This window comes from Daldinia vernicosa (assembly GCF_022497035.1).
Source record: "Daldinia vernicosa strain CBS 139.73 unplaced genomic scaffold F5Y00scaffold_16, whole genome shotgun sequence".
Lineage (NCBI taxonomy): Eukaryota > Fungi > Ascomycota > Sordariomycetes > Xylariales > Hypoxylaceae > Daldinia > Daldinia vernicosa.
The window spans coordinates 619,971-637,806 of NW_025953932.1; the positions used below are offsets into that span (position 1 = coordinate 619,971).

Genomic DNA, 17,836 nt, shown 5'->3' on the forward strand with positions numbered 1-17,836 from the left:
CTTGCATAACATTAGCTCAGCAATGAGTGAGATCAGTCTGAATAGTACGTGGTGTCAGACGGCCATCAGGGTTGACACCGAGGTGAGGAAGCAACCTATCTAGAGAAAGAATTTATAAGCTTATAGCATACACTACACCTACTGATCAAGATCAAAAGAAGATTGTACTAGAGATTTTGACGATTCAAGGATATGGAGCAACAGAACCTTCAAGTTAAGTATTGGGGAAAAGTCGATATAACTGGACAGGGGAATGGATACTCGTTTCAACTTCAATATATTCCGGGGTGTTACGTTGGCTATATCTACGTCTTAATTAAAGGAACCTAAGGCACTTTCTAAATAAGAAGACTTTATGCTTAAATTAAAAAAACTATATCTATTACTACATATATCCGAATCGGATATAATAGCTGCGGAGTGAATTATTCTCGGGGAATCGGTGAAAGTCCGATTTTCGCGCTGGACCATTATACTATTCGAGTATAGACGCGGTCTCCAGTTCGTCCGTTCACGACTAATCCCACCGGGTATCGGGACTATAATTCTACGCCAGATGAATCATCACCAAACATGCACATAGGTACGGTTGTGGCGCAGTCGTACTTTGGAGATGTGACGGTATCGCTTGCTTCGTAATTATTAATAAACTCTTACTATTTGATGCAATGCTCAAGCTGTAGCTGTGCAGAAATCTAGGTTTGCGGGATGGTCGTAAAATGCTAGATTGGGCAAGTCCGCATGGATCTCTCTGCGCCGCATCTATGGGACGAGGGGGTATATCTGCTAATTTAGGTGGGCGGATGGTTTGAACAAGGGATCTTAACCACACTCTGTAACTTCATGGCTGAAGGATCCTCGGCAATGATATACATAGTAGCTAGATGAAGACGCTGGCTTTTCTGTATATATAAGGCTACAATGGAAACCAAAATGGAATCAGTTGATCAATCACGACTGTGCTCAACAATTCACAAGGATAGCTTAACATATACGCTCTACTCATAAAGCCCCTTACTCTATATCGATTATACAATGGCCAAGTTCCCCCACGAAGCCGTCTTCGAGGCCGCCTACCAGGCTGGCGAAATCCCGGGCGTGGCCCTTGTGGCCGCTGATGCCACGGGGAAGTTTAGATATGAGAAATCGTTTGGCAAGACGGCTCACGGGGAGCCATTCAAGACAGACAGTGTTGTGTGGATGGCGTCCTGTACGAAACTTATAACATCCGTAGCGGCTTTGCAACAAGTCCAACGAGGACATATTGGCTTAGACGAGGATGTTGGAAAAGTGCTCCCGGAAGTCGCCGCGTTGAAGGTATTGAAGGATTTTGATGCGGAAGGGAAGCCTATTTTTGAAGACCGAAAAGAGCCAGTCACTTTGAGGTGAGTATTTCATGATCTCATTTCAGTTGAGGGTTACTAATTCCTGGACGAAGAACCCTACTTTCCCATTCCAGTGGACTCACCATGGAAATGTTCTCCCCTAAGCTCCAGCAGCTAGAAAAATTCACAGGTCCTCCTACGAGTCCTCCCAAGGATCTCGTGTCCGAGTTCTCACGACCGCTCGTTTTCCAGCCTGGAAAAGGCTGGCAGTACGGCACAAGCATAGACTGGGCGGGTAAACTCGTCGAGCGGTTTTCTGGACTGTCCCTTGAGGAATACATGAAGGCTAACATCTGGGACCCGCTTAACATGCATCACATAACCTTTGCTCCTAATTCAAGGCCGGAGACGAAGTCGCGTAAGGTGGGGATGACTCTCAGGGACAAGGACGGAAAGTTACATCCGACGACAGAGGGCTACCTGTTCCAATACGGGGATAGGGAGGATGCGTACGGCGGAGCGGCAGCTTGGGGATCCGCAGAGAGCTATCTGAACATACTACAGAGCCTATGCGCAAACGACGGCCGGGTCCTGAGCAAGGAACTCGTCGACGAAATGTTCCGACCGCAGTTGGGACCCGAAGGCAAGGAGACTTTGAACCATATACTCCATTCCGACGAGGAGTCCCGACGGGTTATTGGTAACACGTTTGATATAGACCACCAGGTGATGGATTACGGACTCGGCGGAGAGATCGGCCTTGAAGACGAAGTTGGCAGAAGACAGGCCGGGACTATGTCTTGGGGTGGCCTGCCGAATTTGATCTGGTGGATTGATAGAAAAGGCGGCTTGTGTGGCGCGTTGTTCACAAACCTGATACCGATAGGAGACGCGAAGATTATCGAGTTGATGACGCAGTTTGAGCTGTCGGTCTATGAGCAGTATGAAGAATATGAGAAGCAGTAGTTTGGCGGTTCTCCTGGTCAAACATTGCTCTATGTAATCTAAAGCGAATTACGTATTAAGTAGTTCAATCAATATCGTTGACTACCACGGTGAAGTTCATTACAGCATCCGATATTTCGGATGTCTGTAATCATCGCATGTTTTAATAATTGAGGTCGTTATTGACTACGTGTGTATTTTACGAAGAAGTAACTTATCTCGACGTTGTGGACGGAATGAAGTTCATAAAGAATTGTTAGATACCTCACAAGGTAGGAATCGAAAAAGAAAAAAAGTGGGATGAATAGAACAAAAAAGTATCAAAAAGAGTGGCACAAGAGGAATCTAACCTCTCAGAGATGGACTCGCGGGGAATCGAACCCCGGACCACTCCCAAGTTGTACAAATGATCGTGAAATCACGCACATGCTAAGGGAGTATTATACCACTAAACCACAAGCCCGAATACCGAATATCGAATTGTGATTGGCAGCGAACTTTTAGGATTTATATTTCAAAAGACAATGCAAGATCTAGTTTGACGCCCTACGCTGTACCATGGCGCTGCCAACGTGTAGACATCTTACTTACATGCAGATACTAATAGCAGCTCTACACCAATGCTACATAGACCGCTTCCCCATATACGACTATGGCGAGAGCGATAGTCATGTCTAGATCATATAATATCCACCGGGACATGTGCTCGTAACTACCTTAAAGATAGGAGAAAGGGTAACTTTGCGCTGATGTAGCATTAATATTGCTACCGGGTAGGTTACGTGTGCGAGAGGTGAGTGTCACTCACTTATTGCTACGTGATAACACAGGTTACTTTAACTGTTAATAGCTATCGTCTAGCATTGTTTCATAATCGGGTTCGAGGTATTCCGGTCATTGATAAAAACTGACGGGAAGGAATATGCTCTAAGGGTAGGGGGTTTCGACCTAGAGACTCTTGTAAACCAATATTTCAATTGAAGATTTCCAAGTAGAAACTCTTCCAAGCAATCTGCATGTAACATGGGGCAGTAAATACCTTACCCAGAAAAACTACCCCGGCGATTCGACCAGGAATCAATATATAAGGTCTCCACGAGTGCACTGGGCAGCAATGGTCCCCATCGGTATAACACATACATACGAGCAGAATGCACGCAGTATTGACTTATGACTTGTTAGACGTTGGGCTGCGACCTTTGGAAAATTCTGCTGAGGATGATTCAATGGTTTTGTTTTAGACTCTATAATACTACTCAATAGTAGGGACAATGCATTTTCTGATAGGCTCATATCGATTATGAGGGGATGCTCGTTTGAATTGTCGCTGAACGCGGTCCGTGACAAAGAGAGGAGAAAAACAGAGTAGTGAGATGGAGCTATGGAAGGTTCTCAATTGTCAGCAAGTATCGGTAAATACAGTAGCATGTACCAACACGTGTAAATATAATACTTAGGTACGTTATGTATACATCTTGGAGATTGAGAGTGCGTGCATTTTGCAATGCCCATAGGTACTCGAGCTTATTTCGTATGTAAACACCTGATGAGGTAAGAGGTAGGTAGCTACCTACACCTAAGGTATGGATTGTACAGTACAATAATCGTACCGCCGGCTGCGACCCCACTCTTACACTTGCTGCTATGGCAAGCACCACCCCCCACAAAGTGCAATCATTACGCAAAGGGCAGTGGCCGATCAGCCGCGAACTTTCAAACACCTCTTAAACTAGTTCTATTTTTCTTTTTTATCAACTCGACTCCGCCAAAGTTGCATCTCATCGTCGACCAAGTCAAGTAGATATCCAGGCCCTCGGTGCGAATCATATTACTTCATCCCAGAGCTAACACGACTTAGCACGTTCTTCTTGATCCTGGAAAACTGTGGTACAGCGGCCTGCACCCGCTTGGACCTATCTAAAATTCAGCTTCCTGAGAACTGTGCCGGACATCATATCTCTACACCTCACATCATCCATCATCAGTCGCCCCTCATCCGCGCATCGTCCACCTGCGACCCAATTATTTAATTTGCATCTCTGCGACGCTCGGAGCCTATCTTTCATCGATTCCTCCATCTCCCGAGTCAGCCGTGAATTCATCGGAGCGCCTCTGCAACCGAATCTCTTTTTTTTTATACCCGCAAGGCTGATATTCGAGACGAGGCTTAACCTTGCAACTTACACACCCCACAAGGCCCTGCACTCCGTCACCCCGCCTTGTGCACCGACGAGTAGTTCGAGACACCATACTGGAGGAGCCGTCCAAGCTATTTTGGACGCTCCCGCGTCGCGAGTCAAATTGTCGTCACCGATCACCTAAACTTTAGTAGTGGAGGGGGAGCTGACATATTCTTTGCGGCTCTGCCGCCCCGGCCTTCACTATGGGAAAGATATCGAAGACCATGCAAGCCAAGCACAAGGAGACTATGGTAAGTACTCTTGCATATTATCTGTTATCCCATGCGGTCAGCTAATTTTTCTCTAGTCTCCTTGGTTGCAGGAGTTCGTTAATAATGCGACCTCCACACCCTTACCTCTCCTACCTAAAGTCCTTGCGACATTTCCTTCGCGATGGCCTTTCCCGAGAGGTGATTTGTATCACTGGATCCCGTTACTGAATCGCTTCGACGAGCTTCTGGAATCGTTCTGCTCGATTTACAAGTTGAACGAGGGCCCTCAGAGTAGAGACTTTGGCTGTGAAGTTCTATTGGGATCCAGCTCCGTTGACGGCGAGGAACAGTCGAGCGACCCAGACAAGCTAACGGAATTAGGGTATGGCAAGGATGGCGATGTCGACCTTATCGTGGCTATCCTAAAGTTCACTCAGATGCTCCTGGATCACTGTGGAAACCGCAGCATCTACGGCAGCAGTCCTCACTTGAACGACCTTCTGAACAGTACTGACTTCGCCATCATCTGTGCCACTCTGCGTGTGGGCGTGGAACTGGCCCAGCGCTATCAGGCGTCGGTGAAACGCATCCATGGGATTTCAGCCAGACAAGTACACCCATCTCTCCTCTCAAACCATTACAATATAGATCTCGACCGTGTGCTACAACTTGCACAACCCTTTGTCAAGACGCCCCTCTCTAAATCCCTAGAGCCTTCGCTCCTCTCCACTCCGGGTTCGTCTAGCAAGAATAAGGATAAGACCCACAGTGGAAGCCCTAAGAATGTAGCTACCATGTATGCCAATGACCTGTGCGCTCTTGCGAAGGCAGATTCCACTGAATCCCCGGGTTCTCAAGCACGTTGGAATGGCTGGGGCGACGTTAAGCTCACGTACTATCCTATTTCAGACGGTTCTCAGGCGCCGACGCAGCAGACCTTACCTGATCGAGCTACAACCTCGAATGTGCCTTCAACCCCGACGCCTCTAAGGCGAAGTAGCACGACTGGTTTAACGCAGTCTACCCCCCGCACAAGCCGTCAGGGAGCATCGGAGGACAGCCCATCCTCCGCCTCTCGGCCTCCAGCCGTAGGTCGGGATGAGAATTCTCCTCCTGGACAGAAGTCTTTGGAGATATCTCATGCCTCAGTGTGCTCGACACCGATCTATCAACTTCTCGCTAGGGCTCCAGCAGATCTTCCGAAAGAGACCAAGTACGAGTTTTTGAACCGTCTTAGGGTTGCTAAGGCTCTCACGGGGTCCGTCGAATCTCGACGACAGGCACTAAAAGCGCGTCTGTTGGCTATCCAAAACCTGGCGTATATTCACATAGAGCCTACGTTTATCGAGAAAGTCCTTAGGCAGGATAACGATGAGCCGCGACGGTTTCAGCTTGTGTACCAACTCGCAGAACTCATCCACCCCGCCGCCGATGGCGCTGCGGTAGTACCTATCGATTTACAATCGATCGCGTTATCGCTACTGGAAGCTATTTCCGGCTTCCATAACAAGCTACCAGATATATTCTCGGCGTTGAACGCGACTGTAAACCACGGCGTATTGCTCTATGTCATCAGGAAGGCCGTCGACGAGATGAAGAATGACGATTCTGGAGAGCGGTATAGTGAGGAAGACGAATGGCGTGACAATCTGTTCTCTCTTACACTTCATATCACAATGGCCATGGCTAACAATACCAATCGTAACACGCCTGAGATTATCTCGGCTGGATTGCTGGACATTATGGTCGAGGTCCTCAATATTAGGTCTAATATAGCAGAACGCACATACGGCACTCTGGTAGGATTCTTGGATAGTCTGGTCTATAACGTCCAGACCTCATTCCAGACTTTGATACATGCCGGTGGCCTTGATGCTATCACCAATTTAGTTACTCATGAAGTTGAACTCGCAGGGAAGCTCATTACGGAGGACAAGGGAACACCCGCTACTCATCGTTCCCAGGTTGTTGATTATGAGATACCCTTCTATCAACAACAGAACCTAAAATTTATCCTGAAGTTCATCCATCATGTGATGTCGAATGCCTTCTCATTCGGTGGAAACACTGATCGACTACTGAGGAACCTCGTCGATAAATCTGCACTGCTTCACAGTATGCGCGAGATCATTGAGAACATGGCGAAGTTCGGTTCTATAGTGTGGACTAATGCCGTTATTATTTTGAGCGACTTCCTGAACAACGATCCCACGAGCTTCGCCGCTATATCCGAAGCGGGCTTGATCCAGAGCTATCTACAAGCTCTGACAGGTCGTCCGGTACAGGCGGTACAGACTAGCGGAACGGATTCCGGCCCATCTGAAACTCGGGATGAGAGCCCCGAGTCGCCTTCGGATGACTCGACACCTGATCTCCTTGAACCCGACAATCGCTCTCACCCTCCATCGTTGGATGAGCTGGAAGCCCCTCGGGATGGTTTGGCTCGTGGTATATTACCAAACTCCGAACCCATCACGAATGTGCCAGGTGTTTTGAATGCCATTTCTCTCAACAATGTTGGTATGAAAATGGTTGTCGCGTCTCGCGCGTTTGACAGCTACTTCGAGATATTCGAGAGCCCCGAACACGTCCGAGTAATGGCGGCCGATGAGAGCGTGGCGTCTAATGTTGGTAGTGGGTTCGACGAGCTTGCTCGTCATCACCCTTCGCTTAGACCGGCTATAGCAAACGCCGTCTTAGATATGGTCGCTCGAGTCGCTCATCTTGCTAAGGTGAAGGCTAGGGATTCTCAATGGGGAGCCAAGCTTCTCGTGAAAGATTCGAAAGGTCGAGAAGTAATCGCGAATGAAGGTCTATCGCGCGAATCTGGAGAGGCCCTATTAAATAAAGGCAAAGACAAGGCTGTCACTACTGTGGATGACGCTGATGTCGAAATGGCTGATGCAAGCGCGCAGCAAGTGGAAAATGAAGAGCCAACATCGTTCAGTTCCACGGTTGATACATCTATCACGCCTTATATCTATGCACTTTCCATCTTCTTGTCCCAATATATCAGTAACACGAACCTTAAGATGAATCTGATCAACAATGGCGGGATAGAGTTGCTCCTTGATCTTAGTACTTCACCGAGTCTCCCGCATGACTTTGGGGATTCTCTAGCATCTCGAAATTTACAATTGGTTGTATCCCAGCTGATCGAGGCGACTCCGATTATCGGGTTACCTTCTCTACTAAAAAGGATTCAGGCCGAGGTCGATGTGCTTCAGCCGATTACCCAGGCTCAAGAGCCAGGCTCATACTTCTTGCCGTTCCTTCAGGCAGACACGAACCTAGCGGACCAGGCCAGTAACGACGTTGCAGATAAACTTTCCCGTGGCACTCAACTTGCGAAGGCACTCTTAAATACCCAGTCTCTCATAAAGACGCTCTATCAGTGTTTCCCATTTTCCTCGCGGTCGCAGACGGTCACACTCCAACCGGTTGTTGTTTTCGACTACTATGGCCGCCTGATTAAGTCTCTTGGCCCCTTACTGCGCGCTGTAATCTTAGAAGAGGAGGCTATTTCTAGCAGCGTTCCCGAGCATTGGTCGACCAGAAAGATAGGCCAATCCGTGGACCGACAAGGTCAATCTAGCGGTGCTGCATCGAGTAGTGGAAATGTTACTACCACCGAGCCCGATGACTCAGGCTTACCAGACGTCTTATCATCTAGCGCTCTGTGGAAGCTCCCGACAGCCAAGACCACCAGTCCCAACGACGGGCCCTCCAAGAGTGAACAATCAAGCCCGCGCTATCAGAATTACAGAACTCTCCGCCTTTTATTGCATTCATTGATGCCTGCTACATTCCCGCTTTTCCAAACCCTGGGCAAGGCTCTGTTACCTCGTCGTGAACGAGATCTATACTTACGAGTTCACCACATGCAATTAGCAGAGCAGTTGGCCCAGGCGATCTTGGAGCAATTCGAGTTGCCGGATCGTGAAAAGACCTACAAGGACTTCCACTATTGGATTATCATGTTGCATGTCGTTCATGAAATGCTGATAAACCGTACGGTAGAATGTAAGTGACATTATATTTCAATTTCTTGATACGCCTAATGCTAATTCACCTAGCTCGTTCGGAGCGGCAATCCGCAAACCAGATAATCGTGCCTGTCCTGATTGCATTCAAGAAATATGGCGGGCTGGAACTCCTGAACTCGATATTGCGTACATTCAAGAATGAGATTTGCAAAGAGGACAAAGATGGGGAGGGCTCTTCCATGTCGCGACTTGCTGTTATCGGCATGAAGAAGATCTTAGACCTGTACATCATGGCAGTTAATGGCAAGGTCATCACAGACTCTGTGAGCCAGGTTAATGTTCTTCCACGGGGCGTTGGGAGCAGCGATAGACGAGCTGATTCTCTGGTTGCCCCGAACTTAGTGGTTGAGTTGCGCATGGCCATACTGCCGGTGATGAGAGAACTCTGGGAGTCGCCGTTAGTTGAGAAAGGCTCAGCACCCATCCTCGCAAAGATTATCTTAATCCTGAAGTCTATTTCCCTCGCTGACTCTGAAAGCAATGCGTATAAGCGTTCGGACAAGGTCTGTTACTGGTTTCTATAACTATTGTTGTATTTGATTGCTAATCATTTGCAGAACACCCCTCAAGCATATCTTCAGGCGAAGTCGCTCCGATTTAATTGGCCAACCGTTGCCGATCACGTAAGAGAAGTCATTAGTGATACGGCCTGTTCGGAAGAACTTGCTCGAGAAGGAATTTATCGGGCCAATGGTAGCCGGCAGTTAGCCGTCGAGTACTGCAGAGTACACGAGTCAGGCGTTGCTGGCACCCGGAACCCCATACCTGAGCGGGATTTGCCGGAGAACGCAGTACCTAATGAGCTCGCTGCCTTTGTGCAAGCGAGTGAGCAAGCTAACGAGGATGACCCAATGGTTTTAGACCAAACTCCCGAAATACCATCGAGCATTTTACTTGACGAGGACATCTTGGGCGATTTAGGGCAGGTCGTGACTCTGTCAAACAACAATGGCCGAGATACACCTGTTCCTCCCCCGGTTCCGCAAGATGACGATGGAGCAGCGTCGTCGTCAACCACCCCTGCACAGGGCCCTTCGGCTGAGGCGAACACCGAGGCAGACCTTGCGAAGAGAGGTGTTGTTGCCAAGGAGGATCTGGATGAAGAACGTGCTAAATTACGCGAGAATCTTATCGATAGATGTCTAGATGTCATAAGAGCGCACCCCGACTCAACGTACGAGGTTTCCGAGTTGATCTCCTCCATCATTTTACGAACCCCCGGCGATGATTTGTCTTCGAGACGAGAAATAGGGGAGACGTTGATCAATGCTCTTATGTCGTTCGCAGGGGACGATGATCTGAAGGACAACGGGCGAAGCATTGCGGCTTATGCTCACCTTCTTTCTCTTCTCCTCCAGGACAAGAGTTTCTTCCGAGCGACCGTTGACACACTAAAGGGGAATGTGGGCGAGTTCTTGCAATTTCTTGAAGTCCCAACGTCTCCATCTACCGATGAACTTTCCCCTTGGATACCTTATGTCCTCCTTATTTTTGAGATTCTCCTCAGTGACGATGAGCAGCCTGGAGAAATAAAATGGAAGATCCAAACATCTGAGACCGAGCCGGTTGAGCCATTACAATGGGCCCCTAAGGATCTCAACGTGAAAGAAGACAAACGCCAGAAGCTCTTGAGCTTGGTACTCGAGATATTACCTCGGATCGGCAAGGAAGAGTCGTTGGCTGTATCCGTCCTACGAATCTTGGTCATTTTGACTCGTGATCGTTCTATAGCACGATTAATTGGTGACAAGAAGAATCTGCAGCGATTATTTGTCACCGCTAAGCAGCTTTCTGGCGTTGGATCAGTGCGTCTTAACGAAACTCGAATCGCGTCTTATATTTTGACTATTCTCCGGCATATTGTCGAAGACGAGGAAGTTATTAAACAAATAATGAGAAGTGAAATCAGAGCTTACTTTGCCGCTGGTCGAAATACGCGACCCCTGGATGCGACTGGTTTTATCCGAAGTTTTTCCCAGCTCGCGCTTCGTGATCCGAAGTTATTTATCCAGGTCGCAGATGAGACGGTGAAGATGAGCCGATGGGTTCCCTCAGATAACGGTCACGGACGTGGGCAGTCGATAGTTCTCAAAGAAACGAAATCGGATACCCCGAAAGATGATGTGGCGCCCACTGTCCGGGCTACCGAAGATTTGACGATCCAAGATGTGAAACCGTCCACCGAGGGTGAAGATAAGCAGATGGTAGACGCTTCTAAGCCTCGTCAACCCGATACTAAACGTCCTGTACTCGAGAACCCCGATGGCGTGGTCCATTTCTTACTATGTGAACTACTAAACTACAAGGAAGTAGACGACAAGGAGCCAGCGCAACCTCCGAAGGATGCTAAGAAGCCAGGTGATCAAGCATCATCATCTTCTCTTTCTGGTGGGATTTCCAGTGGAACTACTGAAGCTGAAGGTCGCACGACCGATAGTAAAGAGAAGAAAATTAAGACTACATTTAAGGCTGAAGAACATCCTATCTTCATCTATCGCTGCTTCCTCTTACATTGTCTGGCAGAACTACTCCAGAGCTATAACCGCACGAAGGTTGAGTTTATAAACTTCAAGAGAAGCCTGCCGCTTTATGCGAATACTCCTATTAAACCTCGATCTAGTGTTTTGAATTATCTTCTTAACGATCTGCTTTACACAAGCCACCTGGATAGCACTGCAGATGCGATGATGATTAAGAAGAGATATGCCACATCCGTACAGACACTAAATCTCTTAGTCGCCCTCGTAAGCAAGACGGGGGAGAAGCCTGTTGAGCAGGGCCGAGACAAATACGATTACGACGATGAGCCGGATCTGCTGTTTGTACGAAAGTTCGTCCTGGATACGGTACTCAGATCCTATAAGGATGCCGCCACATCTAACGAACCCTTTGACAGTCGATATGCAAAAATGCTATCTTTAGCAGAAGTTATGCATCTGATGATGGGCGACAAGGACAAGGATACCCCCGTCTCATCTCGAAATATTCATGATCCTGTTGAAAGATCGCAGGCTCAAATTCGACGTCTTATGTATGAAAAGGGCTACCTTACCGCGCTCACTTCCTCTATTGCCGACATCGACCTTGCCTTTCCACCCGTGAAGCGAACCATCAAGTATATCCTTCGCGTGTTGCGAATCTTGACCAGCACCGCCATTCATCTAAGCCATTCCAATATCATCCCTACCGTACCGACCCAGGAGAATGTCGATGAGGAGACGTTCTCGGCAAGCTCTCTCTCAGACATCGATGATGATCGAGAAGAGACTCCGGATCTCTATCGAAACTCGGCTCTTGGTATGTTAGAACCTGGCAGAGATCGAGACGAGGACTATTCAGGGGATTCGGAAGATGGTATGTGCTCATATTCCTTTATTATTAATTTACTGTACTAACTCGCGTAGATGAAGATGAAGAGATGTACGACGACGAGTACGATGATGACATGGGGTACGAATCCGAAGATCGCGAAGAGGACGTTAGCGAAAGAGACGACGAGGAACTCGAAGGCATGGGTCCTATCGAGGGGCTATCAGGAGACCATGGCGTCATTGAAGTCACAATGGATGATGATGATGATGACGAAGATGATGACATGGATGAAGATGATGAAGATGGTAGCGAGGACGACGATCTTGATTCCGACGACATGGATGAAACAGAGGACCGCATCGAAATTGTTGACGATGAGGGTAATCCGCTCGAGGATGATGGCGTTTCAGGATGGGAGAGCGATACAGATGATGAGGAAGAAGAAGACGAGGACGAGGACGACATAGAAGAGATTGATTACGACGCAGAAGCTCAGGATCTGCAAGAAGCTGCTGAGCTGAGAGACTTGGATGATGTCGATGGACTGGGGCGATTCGGTAATATTATGCGTGCTATCGAGGAGGAGAACTTTGAGCATCCCGATGAGATCAATGCCCTCAACGAACGCTATATGGAAGATGAAGATGAAGATGGTAGGTGCTCCACACTATTTACGACATCACATACTAACTAGTAATCCAGAGGACGAAGATGAAGAGGACGATATGGAAGATGAATACGCATATGAGGATGACTTCCCTAGTAAGTTATTTGGCCCCCTCCCCAATTCCCACCATGAGCCTAGAGCCGGAAGAGGCTGATAATATTTGCCTTTCTTCAAAGATGATGCACCACCTCGCGATGCTGGGCCCCCTAGTTTAGGCTGGGATACCCTTGTGGTAGAACCCCACGGAGCTATTCTCGGTCATCATCATCGGCATCGACACGGCACCCGCAGTCCCTTCCCTCCTATCCCATTTATGATGGGGTCTCGAGAGATGGCTTTCGGTGGTACGTGAAGAACCCATCCCATATACATATATCGCATCCCTTTGATCGTTACATTTACCAGTTTAACCCCCCTTTGCCATTAATATTATATTGATACGCTAACGCATACGTAGATCCGCGGGGTTTCGTTCGTAATCGACACGATCCACGACCTACTAGTAACGAAGATGGGTTAAATCCCCTACTTCGCCGGGGCAACGAGACTGGTAGAGATGGATCTCCTCGCCCGCCTCACCTCGGTGGCCTAGTTCGCCTAGGATTCCCTGGAGGCCTATTTGGAGGTAGTAACATCGATAGTCCGATGTCCCTCATTAATGATCTTGTGGCATCCCTTCCCGCTTCGATACACCGCCATGGACAAGCTTTTCATTTTCAGATAACACAGGGACCACGTGGCGACATACACGACATTCATTTCCCATTTAGCACAGCACGGGAATCACGCTCGGACAACCGCAGGGAGACGTACCAAGAACCTACCCACGCAACCTCATTCACGTCCGAATCAACAATGACTCGATGGACGGAAGAAGTCAAAATGATCTTCGGGATGCAATACACGGAGAAGTCTCACCGCCTTGTCCCAGCGCTTCTTTACTACCTTGTACCACCTGCCATTCAACACGAGGCGGAGCTCAAAGCTAAGGAAGTTGAGCGTCAACGACAGCAAGAGGAGGAACGCAAGAAGCGTGAGGAGGAAGAAAGAAAAGCACGGGAAGCTAAGGAGGCCGAGGAAAAAGCTGCTCGGGAGAAGCAGGAGGCCGAAGAGCGTGAACGAGCGGCGGCCGAATTTGCACAAGCTCAATCCCAGACGGCTACTACTCAGGAAGGCGAGCAAGGTGGCCACGAAGAGCCGGAGGCCATGGAAGGCGTAGAGGCATCTGACGTACCATCGTCTACAACAGAAGACGAGTCGACCGCCACGCAACCGCGCGCGTTCACTATGATAAGAGGTGAGCAAGTGGATATTACAGAGTTGGGTATTGACCCCGACTATCTCGAGGCGCTTCCCGAAGAATTTAGAGAAGAAGTCATTGCCCAGACAGTTAGCACACGCAGAGCTGAAGCCCGAGAGGCACCCGGAGGATCAGGAGAGCAGACCGAGGTATTCCAGGAGTTTTTGGATGCTTTGCCAGATGAACTTCGCCTCGAGATTGTCCAGCAGGAGCGGGCAGAACAGCGCCGACGGGAACGAGAGGAGATGCGACGCCAGACGATCATTTCCGGCCAAACGGCCGAAGCCCAGGACATGGACACTGCCAGTATATTAATGACGTTCCCACCCGCGCTTCGTGAGCAAGTTCTCATGGATCAAGGTGCAGATATCATTGACTCTTTGCCGCCCGATCTCGCAGCTCAAGCACGCCGACTTGTCCGATCTTCCAACCCTATTGCCCACCATGATAGACCGTCTCCCGGCACCAGCCGGCCACGAGATGGTGCTCAGCCCACTGGAACGACTGAAGGAGACAAGCCTCACCGAAAAACAGTTGTGCAAATGCTGGATAAACCAGGCGTTTATACCTTACTTCGTCTAATGTTCATCAATATGAAGGGCGGATCTCTGGAGACTTCTTTGAAATCATTGTTCAAGGATGTCTGCGAAAATCGACAAACCCGATTTGATGTCGTTAGCAATTTACTCAAGATCTTGCAGGAAGGCTCAACCGATGTGGACGCCGTCGAGCGAAGTTTCGCGTCACTGTCTATCAAGGCCAAGCAGCCTAAAGAAGTCGATACTAAGACTCAAACTCCCCAAAGTCTGAAACGTACATTGACAAATATAAGCAACACCGGTTCCGTCCAGACGAGCTCGGAGACATCACCGCTCTTGATCGTCCAGCAATGCCTTGATTTATTATGCTACCTTGCAGATCAGAATATCCACGTGCCTTCTCTCTTCCTCACCGAGCACGAAGGGGTTAGCACTACTACTATCAAACGTAGTCTCAGCCGCAAAGGAAAAGGTAAAGATGTGAAGGCCAACAAGTATGCCATCAACTCGTTGCTTGCTCTTCTTGATCGCGATCTTGTCATGGAAAGTTCTTCTATCATGGATAGCTTGTCGCAACTATTAAGCCGAGTGACGGGCCCGCTACTCGCCTTGGATCGCAAGCAGAAAGAAGCTGCAGAAGCTATCAAGAAAATCGATACCCAAGCCACAAACGCAGCAGAGCCCGGAACAACCGCGCCCGCAGATCCCACAACCGCGGCAGCCGATAATACAGAGGCTACAGGAAATAACAATGCAAGCACGTCGGAGCAAGCCGGGGAACGTGCCGCAGGTAGCCCTACTGAGGAAAATGAGCCCTCTGGCACCTCGGCTGCTGACGCCGAATCATCTAAGGCGTTAGAAAAGCAGGCGATGCTTAAGCGAATTAAGCAGCTACACCCGCCCGTTATCCCGGTGCATAACCTGACTCTTATCATTAAAATCTTTGTGGCTCGAGAGTGCAGTTCTAAAACTTTCAAGGAGACCCTATCAACTATCAAGAATTTGTCCGTGATTCCCGGAGCAATGCTGGTATTTGGCGAGGAGCTTGCTCGTCAGGCCCAGCTCTTAAGCGAGAAGATCGTCGTTCACCTAGACGAGCTATTACCACATATTCAGAACGCTGCTTCAGGCACTGAGATCCAGGGAGTCGCTCTGGCCAAATTTTCTCCTGGTGCTTCCGACCAGAATAAACTTCTTCGTGTGCTTACAGCTCTCGATCACCTGTTCGCACAGAAAAAGTCGGATGCAACAGAAGGTTTTGATTCTGATAATACTAAGAAGCAAGATTTACTCGCTACTCTCTACCGTAACTCAACCTTCAACGCCTTATGGGAGAAGCTGAGCGCCTGCCTGAGCGCAATTCGCGAACGCGATAGCCTGCTTAACGTAGCTACCATTCTTCTCCCCTTGATCGAGGCTCTCATGGTTGTCTGCAAGGATACTACCCAAAACGAGTCGTCCCAGAGCCAAGCCAGCAAGGACATGGTTTTTACGAGCCCGCAGCCGGAGTCGCACTTAGCAGGTCTGTTCTTCACATTCACGGAAGAGCATCGCCGGATCCTGAACGAACTTGTTCGCAACAATCCATCCCTTATGAAAGGCACCTTCTCCAACCTTGTCAAGAATCCTAAAGTCCTGGAGTTCGATAATAAGCGCAGTTGGTTCAACCGTAGCGTTCACAACAAACAGCACGTCAGTCAGCGGCCACATCCGTTATTACAGCTGCAAGTTCGCCGAGAACATGTTTTCCACGACTCATTCAAGTCGCTATACTTCAAGACAGGCGAGGAGATGAAGTTCGGAAAGCTGAGCATTAGATTCCATGGCGAAGAGGGTGTAGATGCCGGCGGTGTCACCAGGGAATGGTTCCAGGTTCTCTCACGACAGATGTTCGACGCCAACTATGCCCTATTCGTGCCTGTTTCAAGCGACCGAACGACATTCCACCCCAACAAGCTCAGTGGTATAAACGATGAGCATCTCATGTTTTTTAAGTTCATCGGGAGAATCATCGGCAAAGCCTTGTACGAGGGCCGTCTACTTGATTGCTATTTCAGCCGTGCGGTCTACAAACGAATCCTAGGCAAGCCAGTGTCGGTCAAGGATATGGAGTCCTTTGATCCGGATTACTACAAATCACTCTCCTGGATGCTGAACAACGACATCACTGATATTATCACTGAGACGTTCTCGGTTGAGGATGATGAGTTCGGCGTTACCAGGATCCACGACCTCAGAGAAAATGGCCGCAACGTGCCTGTGACGGAAGAGAATAAGCACGAATATGTGCGCCTAGTAGTTGAACACAAGCTACTAACATCGGTCAAGGACCAGATGGAGAATTTCCTGAAAGGTAAGATATAAACCCCCTCGACATTTCTGAAAGCTAGACTGACCTATGAACAGGCTTCCACGAAATCATCCCCGCTGAACTCGTATCTATCTTCAACGAGCAGGAATTAGAGCTATTGATCTCTGGTCTGCCGGACGTTGATATAGATGATTGGAAGAGCAACACGGAATACCACAACTACTCGCCATCCTCCCCGCAGATCCAGTGGTTCTGGCGCGCAGTCCGATCGTTCGACAAGGAGGAACGCGCAAAGCTCTTACAATTCGTCACGGGAACCAGTAAAGTGCCTCTTAATGGCTTCAAGGAGCTCGAGGGTATGAACGGAGTCAATCGATTCAATATCCACCGCGACTACGGGAACAAGGACCGTCTACCAAGTTCTCACACGTGCTTTAACCGTAAGTATTGTCCTATTTGCTCTCAACATGATATGATTTACTAATAGTTACGCAGAGCTCGATTTGCCCGAGTATGATAGCTACGACATTCTCCGTAAGCAGGTGCTCAAGGCCATCACAGCTGGCAGTGACTACTTCGGCTTCGCCTAAAGGACAACCAAGTCTAGTCATAAAGTCGATGAAACAACAAGACATAGCCGTGTTATACCTCGGCGTCATGATTGCATCAGTCTTGTACAGCATAAAAAACGAGGATAGGGGTAGGGTGTGCATGATTTTTTTGACGCCTGATGACGTTAGGAGGCATTGGGTGCATTGAGATTCCCACGTGGCATTCGGCATATAGATTCTTTTGAGAGCCTCGCCAACGGAGTGCAGGCCGTTGGCGTTAGCTGGTCTACTTGAAACTTTGCCGAAACCCTGTCGTCGCTGTATGTGTAGAGTAGGATTCACTTAGTAATAATGATCATGGCTTTACATTAATGGTTTTATGATTTATAATAGGTAGTGCTTCTTGGTTGAGCTATATACTCTTTAGTTGATTAAGTTACCGCCCCAC

The 17,836-nt window shown here is 48.6% G+C and overlaps 2 protein-coding genes and 1 non-coding gene across 3 annotated transcripts; 2 read left to right on the plus strand and 1 right to left on the minus strand.

Moving 5' to 3' along the window:
* The first annotated feature begins 961 nt into the window (after positions 1–961).
* Positions 962–2,535, plus strand: F5Y00DRAFT_233961 (beta-lactamase/transpeptidase-like protein). Its single transcript, XM_048007371.1, has 2 exons — positions 962–1,385; positions 1,439–2,535. Exons 1-2 carry the CDS (start codon positions 1,036–1,038, stop codon positions 2,289–2,291), a joined length of 1,203 nt encoding a protein of 400 aa, XP_047866157.1. The 5' UTR covers positions 962–1,035; the 3' UTR covers positions 2,292–2,535.
* Positions 2,536–2,630: 95 nt separating this feature from the next.
* F5Y00DRAFT_t58 lies at positions 2,631–2,733 on the minus strand. Its single transcript has one exon. It is a non-coding gene; the product is annotated as a tRNA-Ala (tRNA).
* Positions 2,734–4,653: 1,920 nt separating this feature from the next.
* Positions 4,654–17,427, plus strand: F5Y00DRAFT_260957 (uncharacterized protein; the record flags this gene model as incomplete). The annotated part of the gene is made up of 10 exons (XM_048011110.1): positions 4,654–4,701; positions 4,758–8,685; positions 8,739–9,211; positions 9,266–12,062; positions 12,113–12,673; positions 12,723–12,782; positions 12,864–13,031; positions 13,145–16,879; positions 16,933–17,277; positions 17,333–17,427. 10 exons carry the CDS (start codon positions 4,654–4,656, stop codon positions 17,425–17,427), a joined length of 12,210 nt encoding a protein of 4,069 aa, XP_047866158.1.
* Positions 17,428–17,836: the final 409 nt, after the last annotated feature.